General features: G+C 39.9%; 1 protein-coding gene across 5 annotated transcripts in view; it reads left to right on the top strand.

The window, feature by feature from the left end:
- Window positions 1–23,288, top strand: part of NR6A1 (nuclear receptor subfamily 6 group A member 1) — a 223,575-nt gene that overhangs the window by 170,031 nt on the left and 30,256 nt on the right. For all 5 annotated transcript variants that reach the window (XM_081803575.1, XM_081803573.1, XM_081803574.1 and 2 more), the window contains one exon: window positions 14,809–15,051. In XM_081803575.1, the coding sequence (XP_081659701.1) occupies window positions 14,809–15,051 (243 nt within the window). The remainder of the gene's footprint in view (window positions 1–14,808; window positions 15,052–23,288) is intronic.

Below are 23,288 nucleotides of genomic sequence, written 5' to 3'. Positions count from 1 at the left end.
AGTAAGCAGCTGTACTCTCCATTTCCTAAATCTGGCCTTCATCACAGTCTGAAAAGCAGGTTTTGATAAAAATCAGTTCCAGTTGTAATTTGCGTAACCTGAGCCCTTGGAATGAGTAAAATGTCCTTCTTGGGGTGGGGGAGGTATTTTTGTAAGAGTGGGTCTGAGAGGAGAGATGAGCCCAAGAGAAATTTTGTAACAGGCTTTCTTCTATACTTACCCAAATTAAAGTAGAACTAGTTGCTATGTGGAGGTAACTAAGTGATCACTCACAGGATGGTAAAAATACATCTAGTTAGTTCTTTGTTGTGACTCCTGTTGTTTCTTTGGTTTGGGGAAAAAAAAGGCAGCAGTTAACGCTGAGGCTCAATTTTGATATATACCACCCTTCTCTTCCAGCACCCTACCTCTATAGGAGTTAGTTTCGTTTAATGGGAGGTCTGTCTTTGGAAAAGTAGTAAGGTTGTAGTAAGGTCGAAATAGCTCCATCACTTAACTCACTTTGTGACCTTGGGTGAATCACTTTACTTTTCTGACGTGCCCAAGTAACTTATCTTTTTCCTAATAAAAATGAAATAATAAGAAAGATTTAAATATTAAACTTTTTTTTTTCATACAGGTTTTTATTTTGAACATATGTCTGAATTATAGTTCATTCTTCTCTTAAAAGCCTTTGTTCTTGGGGCGCCTGGCTGTCTCAGTCGGTGGAGCATGAGACTCTTGATCTCGGGGTTGTAAGTTTGAGCCCCAGGTTGAGTGTAGAGATTACTTAAAAATAAAATCTTAGGGGCGCCTGGGTGGCTCAGTTGTTTAAGTGTCTGCCTTGGGCTGAGGTCATGATCCCGGGGTCTGGGATCGAGCCCCATATCAGGCTCCCTGCTCAATGGGGAGCCTGCTTCTCCCTCTCCCTCTGCAGCTCTCCAGCTTGTGCTCTTGCGTGCACGCGTGCTCTCTCTGTCTCTCTGTCAAGTAAGTAGAGTCTTAAAAAATAAAAAAAAAGCCTTTGTTCTTTTTTTTTTAAGATTATTTATTTGACAGAGAGAGACACAGCGAGAGAGGGAACACAAGCAGGGGGAGTGGGAGAGGGAGAAGCAGGCTTCCCGCCGAGCAGGGAGCCCGATGCGGGGCTCGATGCGGGGCTTGATGCGGGGCTCGATCCCAGAACCCTGGGATCATGCCCTGAGCCGAAGGCAGACGCTTAACGACTGAGCCACCCAGGCGCCCCAAAAGCCTTTGTTCTTATGCTTATCTTCTTTAAATGCATATGAATCTCCCCTAGATAAAAAATTAACATCTGTTTAAAAGCTGTTGCTTCTTCCTACAATGTGTTCTTCTATTACTTTTAAATGGAGTGACACTACTCAATAAAACACTGCTTATTTTATTTATTTACCACTCAGCAATTTTTGTTTAAGATTTTATTTTTTAAGTAATCTCTACACCCGGTGTAAGGCTTGAATTTACAACCCTGAGATCAAGAGTCACATGCTCTTCTGCCTCAGCCAGTCAGGCGCCTCACTACTCACCTGTTTTTAACTCAGTATGATTTTTGTTCTAATCAGTTTACTGAAAATTTTATTAGTGGTGACCTTTTGAGCCTTTTCTTCTTCCTCACACTTTTTGACCTGCATTGCATTTGACAGTACTCTCTTCTTTATGAAACCCTTTTGTTTCTTCTCTTTCTCTTAATCGTGGATTTATATTCCACCTATGTCTTATTTGATCACGTAATCTCACTTCATTCCCTAACTTCTTACCTTCCCCTATTATCTCATAGAGTTCTAATCTATTGACATAGCTTTAATTTTTCCATGTGTTGACTCCCAGATTTTTCATCCTAGCTTTAATCATTGTCCTCTAAATAACTACCTTTGAAATATTTCTACTTGACTCACCTATCATCCTCTCTTAAACTAAAGAGAGGATGATTTTGTCCCTCACACAGCTTTTACTTTCCTCTTTTCTTTTAGTGATACCACATTTCTCACAGCCACCTTGGTGTAGAACCTCAAGTTCATTTTTGACCCTTTTCCCATTCCTGTTACCCATAGCCCATGCCATTCATCTTGTCGCAATCTGCACATCATTGTGAGATTGATATTCCTAAAATACTACTATGATCCAGACATATCTCCATTTAAAAAATCTCAGTAGTCTTTTTTTTTTTTTAAGATTTTATTGATTTATTTGAGAGAGAGAGCACAGGTGGCGGTGGGGAGCAGAGGGAGAGGGAGAAGCAGACTCCCCGCTGAGCAGGGCGCCCAATGTGGGCTCCATGCCAGGACCTGATCCCAAGACCCTGAGATTATGACCTGAGCTGAAGGCAGATGCTTAACCGACTGAGCCACCCAGGCACCTCTAAAAATCTCAGTAGTCTTTTTATCAATAGGATAAAATAAATTACAATCTGGGGTGCCTGGGTGGCTCAGTCGGTTAAGCGGCTGCCTTCGGCTCAGGTCATGATCCTGGGGTCCTGGGATCAAGCCCCACATCCGGCTCCCTGCTCAGCAGAGAGCCTGCTTCTCCCTCTCCCTCTGCCTGCCACTCTGCCTACTTGTGCTCTCTCTTTCTCTGTCAAATAAATAAAATCTTTAAAAAATAAATAAATAAATAAATTACAGTCTATTCCAAACAGTTTTCTAGACTTCTCTCTGACCATTCTTCTATAAGATCTCTCTGCTTAATTATATATCTACGTAGTTTGCCCAAACACACCTTATATTTGTTTTCCTTTTTTTTTTTTTTCCATTGCTGATTCCTTTCCCTTACCTGAAGTGCCCTGTTATCTTTTGTTTTCAACTTTGTTTACTGTGAAATATAACCCTTGGGGAAAAGTACATAAAACACAATTTTACAGCTTAATGAATTAATGTAAAGCAAGCATCACCCATCAAGAAATAGAACATTGCCAGGATTCAAAAATTCCTCTCCACTCCAGCACTATTCTCTATATGTCTCTTTATTGTTGGAGCCTGTTTTTATTGTTGTTGTTATTGTTTTAAGTTATTTAATATGAATGGAATCCTATGAATAGTTTGTTTTTTGGGGTTTTTATTTGATCTGGCTTCTTTTACCTAACAATGCTTGTGCTAGTCATCCATGTTGTTGCAGTAGCTCAGATACTTTTACAGCTGTATAGTATTACATTGTATGAATGACACTGTTTATCTCTAGTAGTACTGATAAATACTTGCATTTTTTTTTTAAAGATTTCATTTATTTATTTGAGAGAGAAAAAGAGCAAGTGTGAGCATGAGCTGGGGGGGAGGGGCAGAGGGGAGAGGGCAAAGCAGACTCCCCACTGAGCAGGGAGCCTGTGGGGCTCATCCCAGGACCCCAGGATCACACGACCTGAACCGAAGGCAGACACTCAACTGACTGAGCCACCCAGGCGCCCCATATTTGGGTTATTTTTAATTGCGGCTTTGACAAAGCTTGTCATTATGAACATCCTCAAATTTGTCCATTCATACACATTTGCATGCATTTCTGTTGGGTCATATATATCTGGGAATGGGTCATAAGAGAGGTATATCTTCAACATTAATAATGACACACTGTTTTATATAGTAGTTGTACCAATAAACACTTCTACCAATAACATATGAAAGTTAGTTTTTCCAAAATTGCCACCATAACTTGAAGTCTTTGTTTTTTTAGCCATTAGTATGTCATTGTGGTTTTAATTTGCATAGCCTTGATTACTAATAGATTTGAACATCTTTTCTTAAGTTTATTGATGATGTGGATAGTCTCCTCTGTGAAATGCTTGTTCAGGTTTCTTGCCCAGTTTTCTACTGGTTTGCATTTCTCTTAATGCTCTATAGGAGTTTTACATATTTTGAATATGAACTCTTTGTAGGTTGTATGTATTGCATATATCTTCTTGCACAGTGTGGCTTGCCTTTTCACTCTCTGAACATTCTTCATTTTATTTATTTTTTTATTTTTTAAAAGATTTTATTTATTTTTTTGTCAGAGAGAGCACAAGCAGGGGGAGCGGCAGGCAGAGAAGGTACAGGGAGAAGCAGGCTTCCTGCCAAGCAAGGAGCCCGATGCGGGACTCAATCCCAGAACCCTGGGATCACGACCCGAGTCGAAGGCAGACGTTCAACCAACTGAGCCACCTAGGTGTCCCATGAACATTCTTCATTTTAATGTAGTCTAATTTTATTAAAGTTTTCCTTTATGATTAGTGCTTTTTGTGGACTATTTTAAAAACCTCTTCCTAACCCAAGATCGTGAAATCTGTTTTTATTATCTTCTGAGAGGTATATTATTTTGCTTTTGGTATTTGGGTCTTTAGTCTAGTTGCGATTAAATATTTTGCGTGGTGTGAGGTAGGGTCAAGTTTAATTTTCTTTCCTTGTAGATTAATTGTCCCAACACTGTTCACTGAAAAGACTTGTCTTTTCCTCACTGCTCTGCAGTGCCACCTTTGTCGTAAATTAAATATCCCATTACATGCCTAGTTATGTTGTGGTATGGTATGTCTTCATTCAGTTCCTTTGGTCTGTTTGTCTATCCCTGAGCCAATAAAACATCATCTTAATTACCATAGCTTTAAAATGAATATTGATATATGGTGAAGTCTTATTTTTCTTAAATATCTGTGCTGTTTTTGTTCTTTTGCTTTTCCCACATACATTTTACAATTAGCTCAAGTTATACATGAACACACAGAGTTGGGATTTCACTTTATCTATTGATCTTTACAGTAATAACTTGCAGTCTGTGAGCATAGTCTTCCTCTCCAGTTACTGAACATCCTCCATTTATCTTAGAAATATTTTATATTAATTGTTTTACAGTTTCTCCATAGAAATCTTACATGTCTTCACTGGGTTGTATCCTATTTTTTTTTTTTTTTTTGGTACTGTTGTAAGTGGCATCTTTTAAAATTTTCATCTCTTTGTGGATGGTATAGAAATATGGCTAGTTTTTGTATATTTCTCATTTCACTGTGCATTCTAGAACCGCCAGTACTTCCACTTTGGAATGAAGGTGTTGACAACGGACCATCCTTGTCTTACTTCCAATCTGAAAAGAAAAACTTTTTGTAAGCATTTCATCATTAAGTATGATACTTGGTATAGGTTTCTTTCGATAATCTTTATTATATTAAGCAAGTTTTTTCTTATTCCTAGTTTGCTAAGAGTTGAACAGTAATGTTGAAATCTATCAAAGACTTTTTTTAACTAAAGCATTATTTATTGCTTTTGTTTAAGATGGATTTTTTTAAAACAAAGTACAAAATATTTCAGAAAGTTGCGAATTTTTATCAGGTTCTAATCTTACAGAAAACTTGACTTTAACAACAGTAGCACAACTAACATTGATTGTGTGTTTACTATATATTAGGCATTGTATTCAGCAGTTTAGTTTAGTATGAAAGGTCTCAGATCCTGGTGCAAGATTGTCTGCTTAGAATCCTGGCTCCCCTGCCTATTAGCCAGGGGACTTGGGGCATAGTTCTTATTCTATGTCTGTCTCAATTTTTTTCATCTGCAAAATGGAGGTAATAATAGTATCTACTACATAGAATTGTGAGGAAAGAGTGAATTATGTGTGATGCATAAAGAACAGAACTTGTTGCATAGTACCAGGGTACATGTTATTATCATTGTAACCTATATCATTTATTACCTAGTAAGTCCATGAAGTGAGTACTATGGTTATCTCTGTTTTTCAGTTGATAGAGAGACTTCGAGAACTGAGACATGTGCTCACAGTTACAGAGCTAGGAAGTGGCAGTGCTGGAATTCATACTCACTGTGTCTTAACTACCAAGCCAATGTATTTCAAACTTTTTACACTTTTACATATTTCATTTATTTATTCAACAAAATTAGCATCTTCTCTGTAGCAGTCGTGGTGCCAGATGTTACTGTTAATGTCTGTGATTGACGCTTAACCTGCAATGCAACTTTGGTTAGGTATAAATAAGGGGTCCTGCCACTCTTATAAAACAAGAACCTAAGTATTGTAAAATTCTGGTCAGATTGATGAACAGATTAGTTTAATGAATGTCTTTGTTCTCATTTACTTACTCTTCTTGCTAAATGATGTAGAGATGGGAACATCCATTTATTTGAGCAGACACTTGTCAGTGTGCTCTGAAGAGATCTTCTAGGGCTCTGTACCTGATTCCGATTGTTATTGATTTTCTACACCAACCATGTCAGCTGCTTTATTCATCATTTTCATTATTTCATTTGAATTTGACATATCTGCCTCTAAAAATTAATGCGTGTCCATAGAGACCCCAACTGAGCTCTGCATTTACCCTTATCTATCTCAGCAGGAGTGTTAAAATTTGAAGAAATGAAACTTAATGTAATAGTTCTTGTTACCTGCACTAGAATAATTACTGGTTTAAAAAAAATTCTTGGGATGCCTGGGTGGCTCGGTTGGTTAAGCGTCTGCCGTTGGCTCAGGTCGTGATCCTGGAGTCCTGGGATCCAGCAGGGGGTCCACTTCTCCCTCTGCCCTCACCCACTCATGCTCTCTCTCTCAAATAAAATCTTTTTAAAAAATTCTTTTTTTTTAAAGATTTTATTTATTTATTTGAGAGAGAGAATGAGAGACAGAGAGCACGAGAGGGAAGAGGGCAGAGGGAGAAGCAGACCCCCCGCTGAGCAGGGAGCCCGATGCGGGACTCGATCCCGGGACTCCAGGATCATGACCTGAGCCGAAGGCAGTCGCTTAACCAACTGAGCCACCCAGGCGCCCCTTTTTAAAAAATTCTTAAGATTATTTCTAAGGTTTGAAAAACTAACAAAGACAAACGTTATCTTTTTTCTAATATTGCTTATGTATGGTTACATTTATTTATCATGAATAACTAGCAAGTTCCTTTTAGAATATTGCACAGGAACAAAATTGTGGGCAGGTCATGACTCTTTTACGTATAGAGGGGTAGGACATAATCTGATAATATATCTGTGGACATTTCTGTGTAACTCATCTTGATAGTCTTGCTAAAGTTTAATGAACTATATTGTCTGTTTTAGAAAGGAATGAGATTCTTCTCAGAGGAAACCCAAGTTGGAGAGAGGTTTCCAGCTCCATTTAAGACATGACTTTATATCCCAATTGTTTCTTCTTCCTTTACCCTCCTCTGCCTTCATTTGTCTAACTGGTAATCATACTTCAGAGCTCACCTCCTAGGAAATTTGTCATTACGGTCTCCTGCCACCAGACTAACTGAATAATCCTCTTCTGTGCTAATTTCTTAAAGTTTTTTTTAGGTTAAAAAAAAAGAAAAAAAGGCAGTTAAGCAATAATAATAGTGTCTAGTACTTAGAGGAGTTTACAAAGCTGTTTCATTCTAATACCATGAGGAATCTAGAGCTCCATGTCATTTATAGGCAATCTGTTAATTCCTTGATTCTTATAACAGTTATTTGAAGAAGGTACCATATTATCCACATTTTATAGACTAGAAACTGAGGTACCTCTGGAGAGGTTAAGAAACTTTCCAAGGTAACACAGCTAGCAATTGACAGCCTAGATTTGAGCCCAAGAGTCTAACTCTAAAGCCCAAGTTCTTAGTCTCTATGTTCTACTGCTTATGTTCAAGAGATTTGGAGAGCTGACAGTTGTCTCTTTCCTTTCCATCGCTGGGTTGAGATTTACCTTGCCATAGACCCTGAGATCAACTCGACCTCCCCGTCCAACCCCATTCTCCTGACTGCCAGGCTGATCTATCTATTCACCTAGTCTCAATCTTTTCAATTAAAGTTTAAAGTTCTTTAAAAACTGTCTTAGTTTCCACCCTTCTCTCTTCTTTTACTCTTGGGGACAGGGGCAAGAGAAAGATTCCAATAGTTTTTATTTTTAATGTTTGATTTTTCCCTTAATACATAAATTTTCAGAATAATGAATTGGTGTCCTAGCAACCTCCATGGTAACTAATGAGTTTTTTCTTTTTAATATTATTGTGAATGCATTGATTTTTATATTTGAAGTGTTTTAATTCATTGCTATCATTATTCTTTTTGATGCATAGGTTGTTCCATTTTAGGCCAGTGGGAGGCTTTTTATGTTGTTTCCTATATCCTTTTGATATGACCCCATTATTAGTCTTAGGTAGCACAACATTCAAACCTGGAATCAAACATTTCTCTAAGAAGTCTGGGCTCCTGTTTATAGAAAATGGTATTTTCAAAGTTCACTATCTGAGTCCTTCTAGTACTGCTGATCAAGATAAACATTCAGCTTCTCTGATAAATTAGTAAGTCTTCCCTCTCCTACAGTAATTTTTACCCATTGCTATTTTTGCAGATAGCAAACTATTTGTTCAGTTTCAAATACCTATCATTTTTCAAATCCTCAGCTTTTCATCAACTCCTCTGTCTCTTATCTTACTGACTTCTAAGCACTACAGTTCCTATGATCCATAGTCTCCAATTTGAAGTACTTATTTGCCTGATTTTCTTTCCATTCTGTTTTAGGTAGAATAATACAGATTAATGACAAAGAATTAATAGATTAACAGTGCTGAGTTAGGGACGGTTATGAACATTTCCTTTGTGTTAGTCTCACTCTTCAGAATGCTGTAGATGGTGTATCAATCTGAAATTTCAGTGAGTTATATGACACAGTCGTTTATGATATCCTTACAAATAAGATAGAGAAATGCAAGCCAAACTAGAGTGTCTACTGTAATTAAGAGACAAAGCTAATTGAGCATCTATTTCCAGAATGCTAATGGTTAAATCAGATTGGAAAAGGGGCTCTTAACAGCTTGCTAAGGCCATATTGTGTATTGTTTTAAGGATGGAAATGAAAATAATCTAATACCATATATGGAGAAAAGGAGGTAGGAGAAATAACTAGTATACTGGATGGCAGGACTGGATCCCTAAAGATTTCAATAGGCCAGAATGACATACAGAATTTATTATCTAAAGATAAAATTGATCAAGGACAAATACAAAGTCCTACCTTTGGGTTCAACATTTTTTTTTTTTAAGATTTTATTTATTTATTTGAGAGAGAGAGACTGAGAGAGAGAGCACATGAGAGGGGGGAGGGTTGGGAGGGTCAGAGGGAGAAGCAGACTCCCTGCCGAGCAGGGAGCCCGATGCGGGACTCGATCCCGGGACTCCAGGATCTTGACCTGAGCCGAAGGCAGTCGCTTAACCAACTGAGCCACCCAGGCGCCCCTGGGTTCAACATTTACCTTTCCAAGAATGGAGTAAGAAAGACATGGGTTGAGGCACCTGGCTGGCTCAGTTGGTAAAGCATGCGACTCTTGATCTAGGGGTTGTAAATTTGAGCCCCATGTTGGGTGTAGAGATTACTTTAAAAATAAAAAATCTTTAGGGCGCTTGGGTGGCTCAGTTGGTTGAGCGACTGCCTTCGGCTCAGGTCATGATCCTGGAGTCCCGGGATCGAGTCCCGCATCGGGCTCCCTGCTTGGCAGGGAGTCTGCTTCTCCCTCTGACCCTCCTCCCTCTCATGCTCTCTGTCTCTCATTCTCTCTGTCTCAAATAAATAAATAAAATCTTTAAAAAAAAATAAAAATAAAAAAAAATAAAAAATCTTTAAAAAAAACAAAAAGAACTTCGTGGGTTAATAGTATATGTGATAAATGCTTCAAGCTTTAGATGTCTGTGAACCAGATATGAATTAAGTGTAGGGAGGGGATTGGAAATAAGAGGTATGGAATTCTAATTCCAGTTCTACTGCTGACTGGTTATGTAACCAAAATTAAAGTTCTTTACCTCGTTAAGCTTCAGTTTGCCTATTATAAAATGTGTGGCATTTTTATAGCACCAGTAAGTATAAAATACGTTTGTTTACTGGTATTGATAGCTGAAGAAACATATAAACAAAGCTAATTGAGTCTTAAATTATATTAAGAACCACCACACCCCCGCCCATCCCCATTCAGTTCTGGATACTTTAAGAGATTTTGATACTATATGATTCATTAAGAAGTAGGAGAAGAGGGGCGCCTGGGTGGCTCAGTTGGTTAAGCGGCTGCCTTTGGCTCAGGTCATGATCCTGGAGTCCCGGGATCGAGTCCCACATCGGGCTCCCTGCTCGGCGGGGAGTCTGCTTCTCCCTCTGATCCTCCCCCTCTCATGCTCTCTGTCTCCCATTCTCTCTCAGATAAATAAATAAAATCTTTTAAAAAAAAAAAAACGAAGTAGAAGAAAAAATTTACAGTTGGGAACCCCATTTACCTTTAAATCTCTGAATGGTTGATATATGAACTAGGTTAGATTATATATTTATTTTTTGCCCATGAGCACATAACTCAGGGCAGTGGGTTAACAGACTTTGGCTTAGTGTAAGAAAAAGCTTCTGAATCCTTAAAACTGTCTAAAATGAAATGAATGGAATGAAGTATCTTATTGAGTCACTAAAGATGTGCAAGTAGAGTGTGGAGCAACCCCTTGTTTTGGGATATCCTAGAGGGAATTCATGCCTTGGGTAAAGGTCTGCTCAAGGCAATTTCTAAGGTACTTTCTAACTCTAAGATTCCACGTTTCTGTAATATGGGGATAATGATACCTCTCAGTTACTGTGATGAATAAGTAAGGCCATCCATGTAAAAAGTTATTGAATGTTGCATGGGACACAGTCAGTACTCACTAAATGTTCTTTGTGGTATCTCTAAGACTAATCCTTGTCCTGGTCTGGTACAAGTGAGATAATGAATATAAACATGCTTTAAATATCCTTCAAGTCCTTTACAAGAATAGGAGATGCAGAAATCTATATCTGACATCTGGCAAGGCACCATTGGGACATTTTGCTTCAATTTATTCATTTACAAAGGGCTTGACTTTTTAACTTTTTTTTCCCAAGTAGGGAAGGGCCTGACTTACCTGCATATAGTATAGATAGATTTGCCTTGCTGTGGCTACAGCATGTGGTGATTAGGTTCATAGACTTTGGGGGTTCCAGCCCAGCTCCCATACTTACTAGCTGGTGACTGCTGGAAAGTGATATCACCTCATAAGCTTCAGTTTCCTCTTCTGTAAAATAAGGGTACCTTATTTTTTATGATTCACCACAATAACATGTTAAGTGCTTGGCACAGAACCTAGTACCCAAGTGGTCAGTTAGCAATAGCTTCTGTTTTTATGATCCTTTTCCCACATGTTGTGAGGGAAGTTTGTAAAGTGCTTCTGTGAGAGGCTTTACAGTTGATTGGGAGAGGGCCTTTCTCCTGTACCTTTGAGAGACTTCCTTCTGAATTAGTTCCTGGTCTGTGGCATAAGCCAGTGCTCCTTATAGAAACAGAAAATGGCAGTAAGAATAGCTATGAAAGAGAAGCAGTCACAGGACTCAAAGAAAATCCAATCTGTGCCCATTGGTGGAGAAATAGTCCCACCTCGACTTTGATCTCATCGTAGCCTTTTAAGTGCTCATGAAAAGAACAAGCAGTGTTACAAGACATAAGCAGATTCTTAATAGTTCTGTATTTGATTGTTGTTCAGTGGGTCCTTTGCCCTGGATCCAGATGCTGGACAGAATGCCATACGAATGCTTTCTGAAGAGGTTACTGAACTCCAGTTCTGATATTGGCAGATTAGGGTCAGCCACTTCCTAAATGGACAAGTTCCTTAACTTTTTTTGAGATCTCCATCTTCTCAATTACAAAAATGGTAATAGCAGTTGTATCCACCTTTGGGATTATGAGAATTATGTGACACAACACAAAACACGGTATTTAGTAATGGTCTGTACTCAGTGAAGTCATAACTCTGAAAAAGGGAGAAAGAGATGGTGTGGTTCTTCTAGATATTGATTAATTATAACTATTTTTAAGTCTATTCTAGTAGACTTCTGGTTTATATTTTAATGTGTGTATATATATATATATGATATGTATCCTATATATGGTAGAATGTGAGGTATATATATCTATAAATATATAGAAAGGTCATATATAATATTGAAGGTTTGAATTTAAAATGAGAAAATTTAAATTCTCTGTATCCAATCTAGATTTTTTCACAACATTCCATGTTCGTTCTATTTCTAAGCCCAATCAGCAACTCAAGCCCAGCACTCCAGGAAATCACATCCCACACATAGTACTATTGTTATGTCATTCATTTTGCCCTTTTGGCCTTTCCTGTTTTAGTTTTTTAATTCTCTGTTGTAACTTTGCTCTAATGTTTACCTTGAGCTTCCTTTGCATTCTTACTTATTTATTTTTCCTTTGCATTTTTAAAAGGAAAAGAAAAAGAATGGTTATTACACCAGGGCCATTTTTATATTTTAACCAAATTTCTTTTAGTTGCAAATAACAAAAACTCATTTAAGTTAGCTCGAGAAAGAAAAAAGAAAAGAAGGTATTGTATTACAAGACATGGGAATGTCAGTTTGTCATGGTATGTTAATTTGCCCGTAGTTAGGAAGTTCATCCAAGCCTTATAAAGTCTTGGAAAGGTCTGTAACTAGGAAATACAGAGTCCTCAAGAACCTAGGTGTTTCCTCTCCCCTGTTTCCCTAGCTGTGTGGTCTCCTATATCTGCTTCTCTCTGCATAACTGCTATTTGCTGTGTGACTTTGGGCAAGAGCCTTAGTATATATGTCTGTTGCCCTGTATGAAAAAAATATTGTGTATTAGTTTCCTGTGCTGCTATTAAAAATTACCACAAATTTGTTCTCTCACAGTTCTGGAAGTTCAAAAGTCATGTGAAAATAAGGTGGGCAGAGCCACACTTCCTCCAGAGGCTCTAGGGGAGAATTCATCCCTTGCCTCATCCAGCTTGTAGTGGAAGCCATTCCTTGGCTTCAGCTGCCTTCTGCCTATTTTCACATCGCCTTCTCTTCTGTGTGTACATGTGTGTGCGCATGCAGGCGTCTTCTCCTCTTCTGTTTATATCAAATCTCCTTCTGTCTCTCTGTTTTTAAAGACATGTGTGATTGCAAGTAGGGCTCACCTTTATAATCCAGAATAATCTCCCAATCCAAGATCCTTAATTAGATCACATCTGCAAAGATCCCTTTTCCTTACAAGATAACATTTACGGGTTTCAGGGATTAGGACCTGATATATTTGGTTGGCCATTATCCAGCCTACTACAAATAGGGATCATAAAGAAATCTCAAAGTTGGCATATAATAAAGGTTGCCTAAATGCTAGTCTCCTGCCTTCTCTACATCTCTCCTATGTATACTGCCATGCTCCTCCTGTAACATTGCTTTCAAATGCTTTTCTTTTCAGGAATGTTATTATCACATTAAGCGTGGATCTGTTAGGATAATAATGATAATGAAAATAATGGCTGTCATTTATTAAATGTCCATTGTAGCCCAAGCATTGTGCTGAGTACTTTATGTATGTAGGTACCGTTATAATCCCCATTTTATAGATGAGAGAAACTAGGTTCAGAGAGGTGAAGTAACTTAATTTGCCCTCGTTCAGTCAGCTGGTAAGTGTCAGAACTGGGGTTTAAAGAAAGATCTGGGGTGTGTTCTTAATCATTATATCTTGCCTGTTACTCAGGAATGTGGTTCAGATCTCTGGTTTCTTGCCTTGGCCTCTGATCAAAACCTTTTCTTGGGAGGTTTCTTGTACCTGCTAGCAAGTTCTGACATCACAGTTCACCAGGGCACTTTTTTGTCATATGCCTGTTCTTTGGCAGTAGCTTGATCCTGAGTAAGTGAAATTTGAGGGAAGAGGAAGTTAGAGCGTTATATTCCAGCCTGAATTTCCTCTTTGACTAACTTGTTTGTTGTGAGGCAGTAAGTTCCTTGACTGTGGGAGTCATGATGATTTACCCAGTACCCAGTACCAAACACAGGGCCTGGACACAGAGTAGATGTTCTGCTAGAACGTAAGCTTCACCAGGGACTTTTATTCACTGCTGTAGCCATGCCTTTTACAACAGTGCCTAGATTAGAACAGTTGTCCAATATCTATTTGTTGAATAGGTGGAAGACTGGTTGGCTGGCTGGGCCTGGTTAAAACTTCTTCACTGGTTAATAATTATAACTTTCATTTACTAGGTATATGCCATTTGCTGGGCACTTACATAAATTATCAGTAATCACCTTATCACCTTTCTACAGGGTAGAAGTAAGTGATGGGCTGTGGCTGAGGAAGGTGAGGGAGAGAGAGGAGTCAGGACTATCTCCCAAGTTTTTGACCTGGATACTGGTCCAAGTGATGATGAAACCCAGGGAGAGGAGCATGAGTTATTTTATTTTATTTTATTTTTAATTTATTTATTTGAGAGAGAGAGAATGAGAGAGAGAGAACACATGAGAGGGGATAGGGTCAGAGGACGAAGCAGACTCCCTGCCAAGCAGGGAGCCCGGTGCGGGACTCGATCCAGGGACTCCAGGATCATGACCTGAGCCAAAGGCAGTCGCTGAACCAACTGAGCCACCCAGGCACCCGAGCATGAGTTATTTTTTAAAACAGGCTGTGTTTGTGATATCTGCAGGTAGATGCAAGGGTCTGTTCCTAGGACAAAGGCTCTAAAAATGACCCCTGTTTGCCAGTTAGCCAGGAAAGAGTGATGTTCTTGATCTTCCCAGAGCAAGTTTGCTTCTTTTATTTTATTATTTTTTTAAAGATTTTATTTATTTATTTGACAGAGAGAGACACAGTGAGAGAGGGAACACAAGTGGGGGGAGTGGGAGAGGGAGAAGCAGTCTTCTTGCTGAGCAGGGAGCCCGATGCAGGGCTCGATTGCAGGACGCTGGGATCATGACGAGCCGAAGGCAGACGCCTAACGACTGAGCCACCCAGGCGCCCCAAGGTTGCTTATTTGAGAACTGCAGGCTTAAAGCCATTATTCCCATGTGTTCTAATTTGAATATGTTCAGTTTCTGTTCCAGATGATCGGGCTGAACAACGAACCTGTCTCATTTGTGGGGACCGTGCTACAGGCTTGCACTATGGGATCATCTCCTGTGAGGGCTGCAAGGGGTTTTTCAAGCGGAGCATTTGCAACAAGCGGGTGTATCGGTGCAGTCGTGACAAGAACTGTGTTATGTCTCGGAAGCAGAGGAACCGGTGCCAGTACTGCCGCCTGCTCAAGTGCCTCCAGATGGGGATGAATCGGAAGGGTGAGTGGTGCTTGTGGCTCGACTGCCCACTTCACCATCACTTTGCCTTTGGGGCCAGCTCTTAGGCCGTGGAGTTCTTCATTTCCCAAAGCTGCACTACATGCCAGGTCTTGTACTGTGTGCTCATAAACCCAAGACACATTTGACACAGTTCCTGCCTACAGGGATTTCCCAGAGTAGGTGGGGAGCAAGACTAGTGAGATGTTAAGGATTCTGTGAGAATGAATTCACAGGCTCCAATTGGCAAGACCCCAGTTAACAGTCAAGTCCTAACTCGGATTAATATACTCCACTAATTCTTCTTTCAGAGCATGATGACAGGAAGTAGGAATTTTAGATGAAGAAGCAGAAAGGCAGTATGTCACCTGAATGTGATAACATTTTGCTTGCTAGAATCATGGCATACTCAGAGGTTAGGTATGCCCAGAAATCTGCTTCCAGGTTGGTGAAGAATTTGGGATTTACTGGGAAGCTTTCCGAGAGCCATTAGCCTGAGATTATGTTAATAAACCAATATTGTAAGAGGATTAATCCAGGAGGCAGGCTTTGAAAAATGGATTGGAGTGGGGAAAGCAGAAAGGCCACCTAGAAAGTTTTTAGAAGAGTCCAGAAGAAAGATGTGAAGAATCTGACGGAGGGGCAGGAAAGGTGGGGAGATGTGGAGAAGCTTACCTGATAGGAGTTGATAACATACTGGGTATTGGGCAACACCAGAAGTTGAAGTTGCAGGTTTGGATTAATAGTAATGACCCCACCAGAAAAAAAAAAAATCAGCCTAAAAAGCAAGTGGGGCAAAATGTTGGCCTTGGGAGTGCATTGTTTGAGGTATCTAAGAAGGACACATACAGTGTCCACCAGGGAATTTGGATATGTAGGACTGGAACTGAAGTGAAAAGTCCTGCCTTCAAGTAGAAGTTTGTGAAACTATTTGCAATCAGATGGCAAAATTTTGTTTATGGGTAGAAATCACCCAGAGAGAACTTGGATACAGAAGAGGAGAGGGCCAATGTCAGAAATTAAGAGTATTCTCATAGAGGGTAGAGAGTAGTACAGTACAGTTCAGTAGAAAGAATGGAGGCAGAGGTTGGTGACAGACTAGCTCTGTGACCTTGCACAGTTTGCTTTATGTCTCCAATGCTCAATGATCTTTTAAAATAGTATGATAGGGGTGCCTGGGTGGCTCAGTCGTTAAGCGTCTGCCTTCGGCTCAGGTCATGATCCCAGGGTCCTGGGATCGAGCCCCGCATCGGGCTCTCTGCTCAGCGGGAAGCCTGCTTCTCCCTCTCCCACTCCCCCTGCTTGTGTTCCCTTGCACGCTGTCTCTCTCTGTCAAATAAATAAATAAAATCTAAAAAAAAAAATAATATAAAACTTAACCTTTCAGAGTTCTGTAGAGGATTAAATATGACAACGTATATATAAAATACTACTCAGCAAGGTACTAGGGGTTCATAATAGTAATGTATAGGGGTAGGAGTTAGATTTAGCGAACTATTCAAGTTGGTTTTGTCACATTAATAAATGCAGACAACCAGATATACTTCAGACTTTTTTTATTATATGTGGGATAAGAAGAATCTTTTGAAAACTTGCCCATTAGGAAGAAAGGTAAGAAGGTTATGAAACAGCATTTAGATAAATTTAGGTCATTTATAATTTATTTATAATACTAATATTTATTGATTACTGTGTATATCAGAAACTCTTATACACTTTCTATGCATTATCTCCTTGAAAATGCACAAACCTATTATTAAATATTACCGTCAGTTTAGGGGCACCTGGCTGGCTTAGTTGGTGGAGTGTGCAACTCTTGATCTTGGGGTCATGAGTTCAAGCCCTACGCTGGGTGTAGAGATTACTTAAAAATAAAATCTTTAGGGGCGCCTGGGTGGCTCAGTCCTTAAGGGTCTGTCTTCAGCTCAGGTCATGATCCCAGGGTCCTGAGATCAAGCTCCACATAGGGCTCCCTCCTCAGCGGGAAGCCTGCTTCTCCCTCTCCCTCTCCCCCTGTTTGTGTTCCCTCTCTCACTGTCTCTCTCTCTGTCAAATAAAATCTTTTTTTTTTTAAAGATTTATTTATTTGAGAGAGCGAGAATGAGAGAGAGTACATGAGAGGGGGGAGGGTCAGAGGGAGAAGCAGGCTCCCCGTTGAGCATGGAGCCCAATGCGGGGCTCGATCCCGGGACTCCAGGATCATGACCTGAGCCGAAGGCAGCCGCTTAACCAACTGAGCCACCCAGGTGCCCCCAAATAAATAAAATCTTTAAATAAATAAAATAAAATAAAATAAAATCTTTAAAAAAATACTCCCCTCAGTTTATAATGCAGGTTGGGGAGGTAAAATGACTTACCAGTAGATAGGTTAGTGGTGATTATGTTGATAATAATTATTAGGTTTGTTATTAATCAAGCAGAGCTTGTACCTAACCACATAGACAACATGTCTACCATACGGCATAGTACTTGCATGATGGAATGCCCTGTGTTTACTGGATGACAAATACCTGTAAGAGGGCATTTAAAACTTAACAACTTTGTCCTCTGTGTTTCTAATCTCATCTTCTGTCTGGAACTTACTGTGCCTCAAGCCTGTTTTACATTATCCTGCCTGTGTTCAGGTTCTTTCCTTTGCCTAGGAGTCCTCTCTCTTCCCCACTCTTTCCCAGCCATCAGTACCAAACAGGTGATGCCTTGAAGAGAGAGTCTATGGGCATCTACCCCCTTTCATATGATTTGGTCATGGTCTCGTTTTCTCATTTCCCTTTGTTGTCTTCACTGTATTTTACCAAAGCATATTTATGGGTTGCCTTCTTGACTACTCTCTGATGATTCATCCTGCTTATTCAGTTGGAGTGTGAGATTCTGGGGCTTCTAACCAAACTCTCCTATTTCAGGGAAGAAGAAGCTTAACTTCTTAATTCCTGTAACCATAGCCGGGAGAAGATGATACATGGAGTGTGAGGGGTGGGAACTGCCTCCCTGTGTCCCATTTTCCTGCATTGCAAGATGGCTTAGTTGCCTTGTGAAGGCTGCCTCCCAGAGAGAAACCCTGCCACCTCCTGGCTGGTGCTGAGAAAGCAGAATTAAAATTACAGTTGCCATTGAATATTTTTGAATTGATGTAACTGTCCCATATGGAAGTGTAGTGTTCGACATAATTTTATGCATTTGTCAAAACCTATAGAAATGTATGCCACTAAAGAATTGAATTTTACTGTATATAAATTTGTTTAAAAGCAAACCAGTATAGGGGGAAAGACAATGTAGACTGTGATAAATGAATCTAACTGATATTACTAATAAATCACATAGCCACACTGCAGGAAATGGGAGAGAAAGGAGCTGACCTTGGGAAATAGTGTTTTGACTGTATCCTGTATACCATAGGGCTGAAGATAAAAAGAACTGTATACAAACAAAGCTGTCTAGTTTGTAAATTTATTTCTGTCAAGGTTATGGGTTGGGAATTCTGTCACTACTTTATTTGTATACTCGGGTTGAACAAACAAGTGAATATATTGTTGATAATGAGAGTCGAGTTTCTCACATCAGAGAAAAAAGTTAAAAGTCAGGAAAGGGGAAGGCTAAACTGAAACCTCTGGTGCTAGATTGGAAGCATCAATATGTACTCATGTTTAGAAAAAAAAATTTAGAAAAACCAGATCTTGGTTTCCAAATATCAATAAAGGGAATCAGGACTCTTTGGAGAAGGGGTTGATTCTAGGGTTGAGGCAGGGAAAATATAAGATGAGCCTGGAGCGTCTGGTGGTGCCAGAAAGTTAGAATGTGCTATATTTTTTTAAAAAGGAGGGGGCAGGGCATTATCAAAAGGTCATAGACGTCAACCTGAAAGCACTTTCAGTAGCCAAAGTTGGAACAACTTGAGCAACAAAATAACTATACATTAGTTTATAACCCAAAGAATAAAATATCCATGAGTTCACTGATAGAACTAACTGAATAGAGGAGTGATAGTTCTTTCTTATAGAAGAATTCCAATTAATAAGTGTAGAAGGCATGAGGGAAATAGAAAATCACCATTAAAACACACGATAACAATTGCTGTAGGCAGGATTGACTTATGGATGCTAAAATAAAAGCAGAGTTTTAAACAGAAGCAGAGTATTTGCATAGCCCCAGAATATTTAGTAATTACACAAGGAAAAATAGTAAGTTTCAGTAGAGAATTCTGACAGATACCACTTTAGCCAAGTAAGCAAGGTCAACATCACCAGTGTATTTACGCTGGTATCATATGTCCCCGATATGATATAGTAGGGGCACGTATACACACAGGGATGGATTCGTTCCCAGTCTACTCATGAGAAAACAGGCAAACCCAAATTGAAAGACATTCTTCTAAATAACTTTTTTTCCCCAAAGATTTTATTTATTTGACAGAGAGAGAGCGCACGCACACACGCTCAAGCAGGGGGAGCGGCAGGGAGAGGGAGAAGGCAGGGAGCCCAATGTGGGGCTCAATCCCAGGACCCTGGGATCATGACCTGAGACAAAGGCAGACACTTAACTGACTGAGCCACCCAGGTACCCCTAAAATAACTGACATTATACAGAATACTCTCAAAAGTGTCAGGGTCACAAAAGACAAGGAAAGACTAAGAAAGATTGAAGGAAACTATGGAGACATGACAACTATATGCAATGTGGGATCCAAGATTGGATTCTGGAATGGAAGCGGACATCAGTGGGGAAATCTGAATAAAGTTTATACTTTGGTCAATATTATTATACCAAAGTTAATTTCTTAGTTTTGATGAATAGTCTGTGGGTTATATAAGATGTTAACAGATGGGGAAGCTGGGTATAGAGTATATAGGAATTCTCCACCTTTTTTTTTTTTTGCAACTCTTCTGTAAGCCTAAACTTAACTCAAAATTTAAAAACTTTAATGTTCAAAAAAAATTCCAACTGACATGTATGAGTCAGCCTTCTCTTGTCCCTCATCTCTGGACATAGATATCTCTTCATACCTGGAATTTGGCTAGTCAGGAAATTAATTAGCAAGACAGTGAGGGAAATTTAAATAAGGGTAGTGAGTAGAGGCTGGGCCCCATCTGTCCATCTTCACTACTACTCCATTACCCCCCAGACACCTACAGCTCACCCATCTTGCAGCCTTCAGGATAAATTCTGGCTCCTCAGAATGATTTTCAAAGCCCCTCTGACCCTGGCATCAGCCTCTTCATCCCTTCTCCCTTTGCTGCTCCCCATACAATTCACATTCCATCCTAGTTCTCCAAAAACTCAATGATGTTTCATGTTTGGGGGGCTTTGCATATGTGGTTTCATCTTCCTGGAATGATTTACCCCCTCCTCTTCACGTGGTTATATATACTTTTCTTTGGAGGCTCAGCTTTTCTTTGTAACATCCTCTAAGCAGCTTTCTCTGACACCACCCCCCACCAGAAAGCTGACCCTCCTGGACTTCCACAGCCCCTTTTGCCCTCTGCCATAGCCCCAATCACCTTGTGCTATATTTCTGTTCCCCCCATTATTAGACAATGTGCCCCTCAAGGGCTATGTCAAGTCCCACTTTCCTTGTGTCCTTTACCAGTTAACCCAGTTAGGTAAGATGCTTTCTGGTTTGGTGGATTTACTCTGGTGGGGGGCCAGAGCACGAAGTGGGATAGGGGAAATATTGTTAATTTCATCAGCGGCAAGAGGAAGATAACTGAGCCTCATGAGGGAATTTACTCAGTACGGAAATTATGTGGGGAAAAAAAAGAAATTATTTGAGAATATTTAAAACTCCTTTAACTTTGTTGTCTCAAAACTTACTAGTCAACTAGTTAAAAAGTAAAAAGTTAAGGAAAACTTCTTGGAAGAGGCTCATGTTTGTAGAATGGCATCGTGAGAATGACTCTGTAGCGTTGCCATACTGCTTTACCAGGATTAAAATGGAGCCCCAAGAAATCTCAAGCAGAGAATATTTGAGCAGAATCTTGAAGGCATAGAAGCTCAGGCTCCTTACAAACTTAAATAAGTATTGATTTGATTAATTGGTTGTAATCTCCACACCCAGTGTGGGGTTTGAACTAACAATCCCAAAATGAAGAATTGCATGCTTGTCCGACTGAGCCAGCCAGGCATCCCTTAAGAGCTTTTTATTTATTTTTTATTTTTTTTAAAGATTTTATTTATTTGACAGAGAGAGACACAGCGAGAGAGGGAACACAAGCAGGGGGAGTGGGACAGAGAGAAGCACGCTTCCCGCCGAGCAGGGAGCCCAACGCGGGGCTCGATCCCAGGACCCTGGGATCATGACCTGAGCCGAAGGCAGACGCTTACGACTGAGCCACCCAGGTGCCCCCCTTAAGAGCTTTTTAAAAAACAACTCCCCTCCTCCCTCTCTCCAAACATGAGAGAGAGAAAAAGTAAGGAGGGAGGGGAAGGGAGGGAGAGAGAGAAAGTGTATGTGTTTATATATTTTTTCTTAACTATTTGGGAGGAAGTTAAAGACATCGTTCCTCTTTGTTTTCTAACATAACCAGAGCACTATTATCAAATCAGGAAATTTAACATGGTATAATACTGTAATCTAATTAGCAGACCTTATTCAAATTTCACCACTTATTTCAACATCCTTTATAGCAGTGTATTTTTTGTGATCTAGGAGCCAATCCAGGATCATGCATTACATTTAGCTTTTATGTCTCTTCCGTCTCCTTTAATCTGAAATGATTCCTCATCCTTTTTTTTTTTTCTTGAATAACATTGTTAATTTTGAAGAAGACAAATAGAATATTCCTCAACTTGGGCTTGTCAGTTTCCTCACAGTTACATTCAAATTATGCATTTTTGGCAAGAATGCCACAACAGCAACGTTGTGTCCTTTTAGTGCATTCTATCAAGAGCGCATGGTATAGCTTTGCCCTACTATTGGTCTTGTTAACTTGAGTCACTTGGTTGAGGTGATGTCACTTGGGTAAGGTGGTGTTGCCAGATTTTTCCACCGTAAACTTTCTGAGTAGAGGCAACAACAGGTGCGGAGGTAAAACTGTAAAACAGCATGACATGTTCAAGGACTAACAGATAGTTGTCTGTTGGGGTGCCTGGGTGGCTCAGTCATTAAGCGTCTGCCTTCGGCTCAGGTCGTGGTCCCAGGGTCCTGGGATCGAGCCCCACATTGGGCTTTCCTGCTCTGCAGGAAGTCTGCTTCTCCCTCTCCCACTCCCCCTGCTTGTGTTCCTTCTCTCGCTGTGTTTCTCTCTGTCAAATAAATAAATAAAATCTTAAAAAAAAAAAAAAGATAGTTGTCTGTAGTTACAATGTAACGTTTGTGGCAAGGGATGAAGATGGGGAACCCCAGAAGAACAAGATCATAGGAGTGTCTTGAATGCTAAGTTTTAGGGAGCTTGGGTTGAGCCCATAGACCAAAGGGAGCCACCAATGGGTTTTGAGCAGGACTTTGATGTAGTTAGCTTTGTGTCTTACTCTCCTTTCTGTTTCTGGGTTTGGTTTGGCTGCCCAAGCCTAAGTGAGGAATGGTGGGTACAGCAGTTCCAGAGCAGAAAAAGTATTTGTACTTCTTTTAAGCAGATAGAAGAAGTATAGCTGCTGCCACTCAGACTTGGATAAGAGATACTGCAAAACCATTCCTGTGACCTTGCACCCAGAAGCCCTTTGTTTTTATTTTTTTTCTAAATCAGTTCAGTACAAGAAAGATTCTCAGCACCATTGAGAAACTTGCTGTTAGCTCAGTATAGCATCGAGGAATAAGCAAAGAATCAGAGGACCTAAACTAAAATTCCCCACTCTGTCAGTTCTTCCCTGAGTGGTCTTGAACAAATCCCTTTACCTCTCTGAGCTTCAGGTTTTTTCATCTCTAAACTACGTAGATAATAATAATGTACACCTTCCAAGAATCAAATGTGATACCATATATATGAATACATTATAAGCTTTAAAATATGATCCAAGTTTTTGTTTTAACAGAGGCACTGTGACACATTGTATTATTTCCCACACTTCAGGCAGTTTCATGCCATCTTGACAAATTTTACAATCTTTGACCAAACCAGTACTATTATTTATATTCTTCTTTATTTTTTTAAAAGATTTTATTTATTTGAGAGAGAGAGCAAGAGAGAGTGAGCACGAGTGGGGTGAGGGGCAGAGGGAGAAGCAGACTCCCCACCGAGCAGGGAGCCCGATATGAGGCTTGATCTGGGACTCTGGGATCCTGACCTGAGCCGAAGGCAGACGCCCAACCA

The sequence above is a fragment of the Leptonychotes weddellii genome, chromosome 14, assembly GCF_054177405.1.
Source record: "Leptonychotes weddellii isolate Sample4059 chromosome 14, ASM5417740v2, whole genome shotgun sequence".
NCBI classification, from domain to species: Eukaryota; Metazoa; Chordata; class Mammalia; order Carnivora; family Phocidae; genus Leptonychotes; species Leptonychotes weddellii.
The sequence above is the reverse complement of the archived record's forward strand: the minus strand, read 5'-3'. Positions and strand labels throughout refer to the sequence as shown.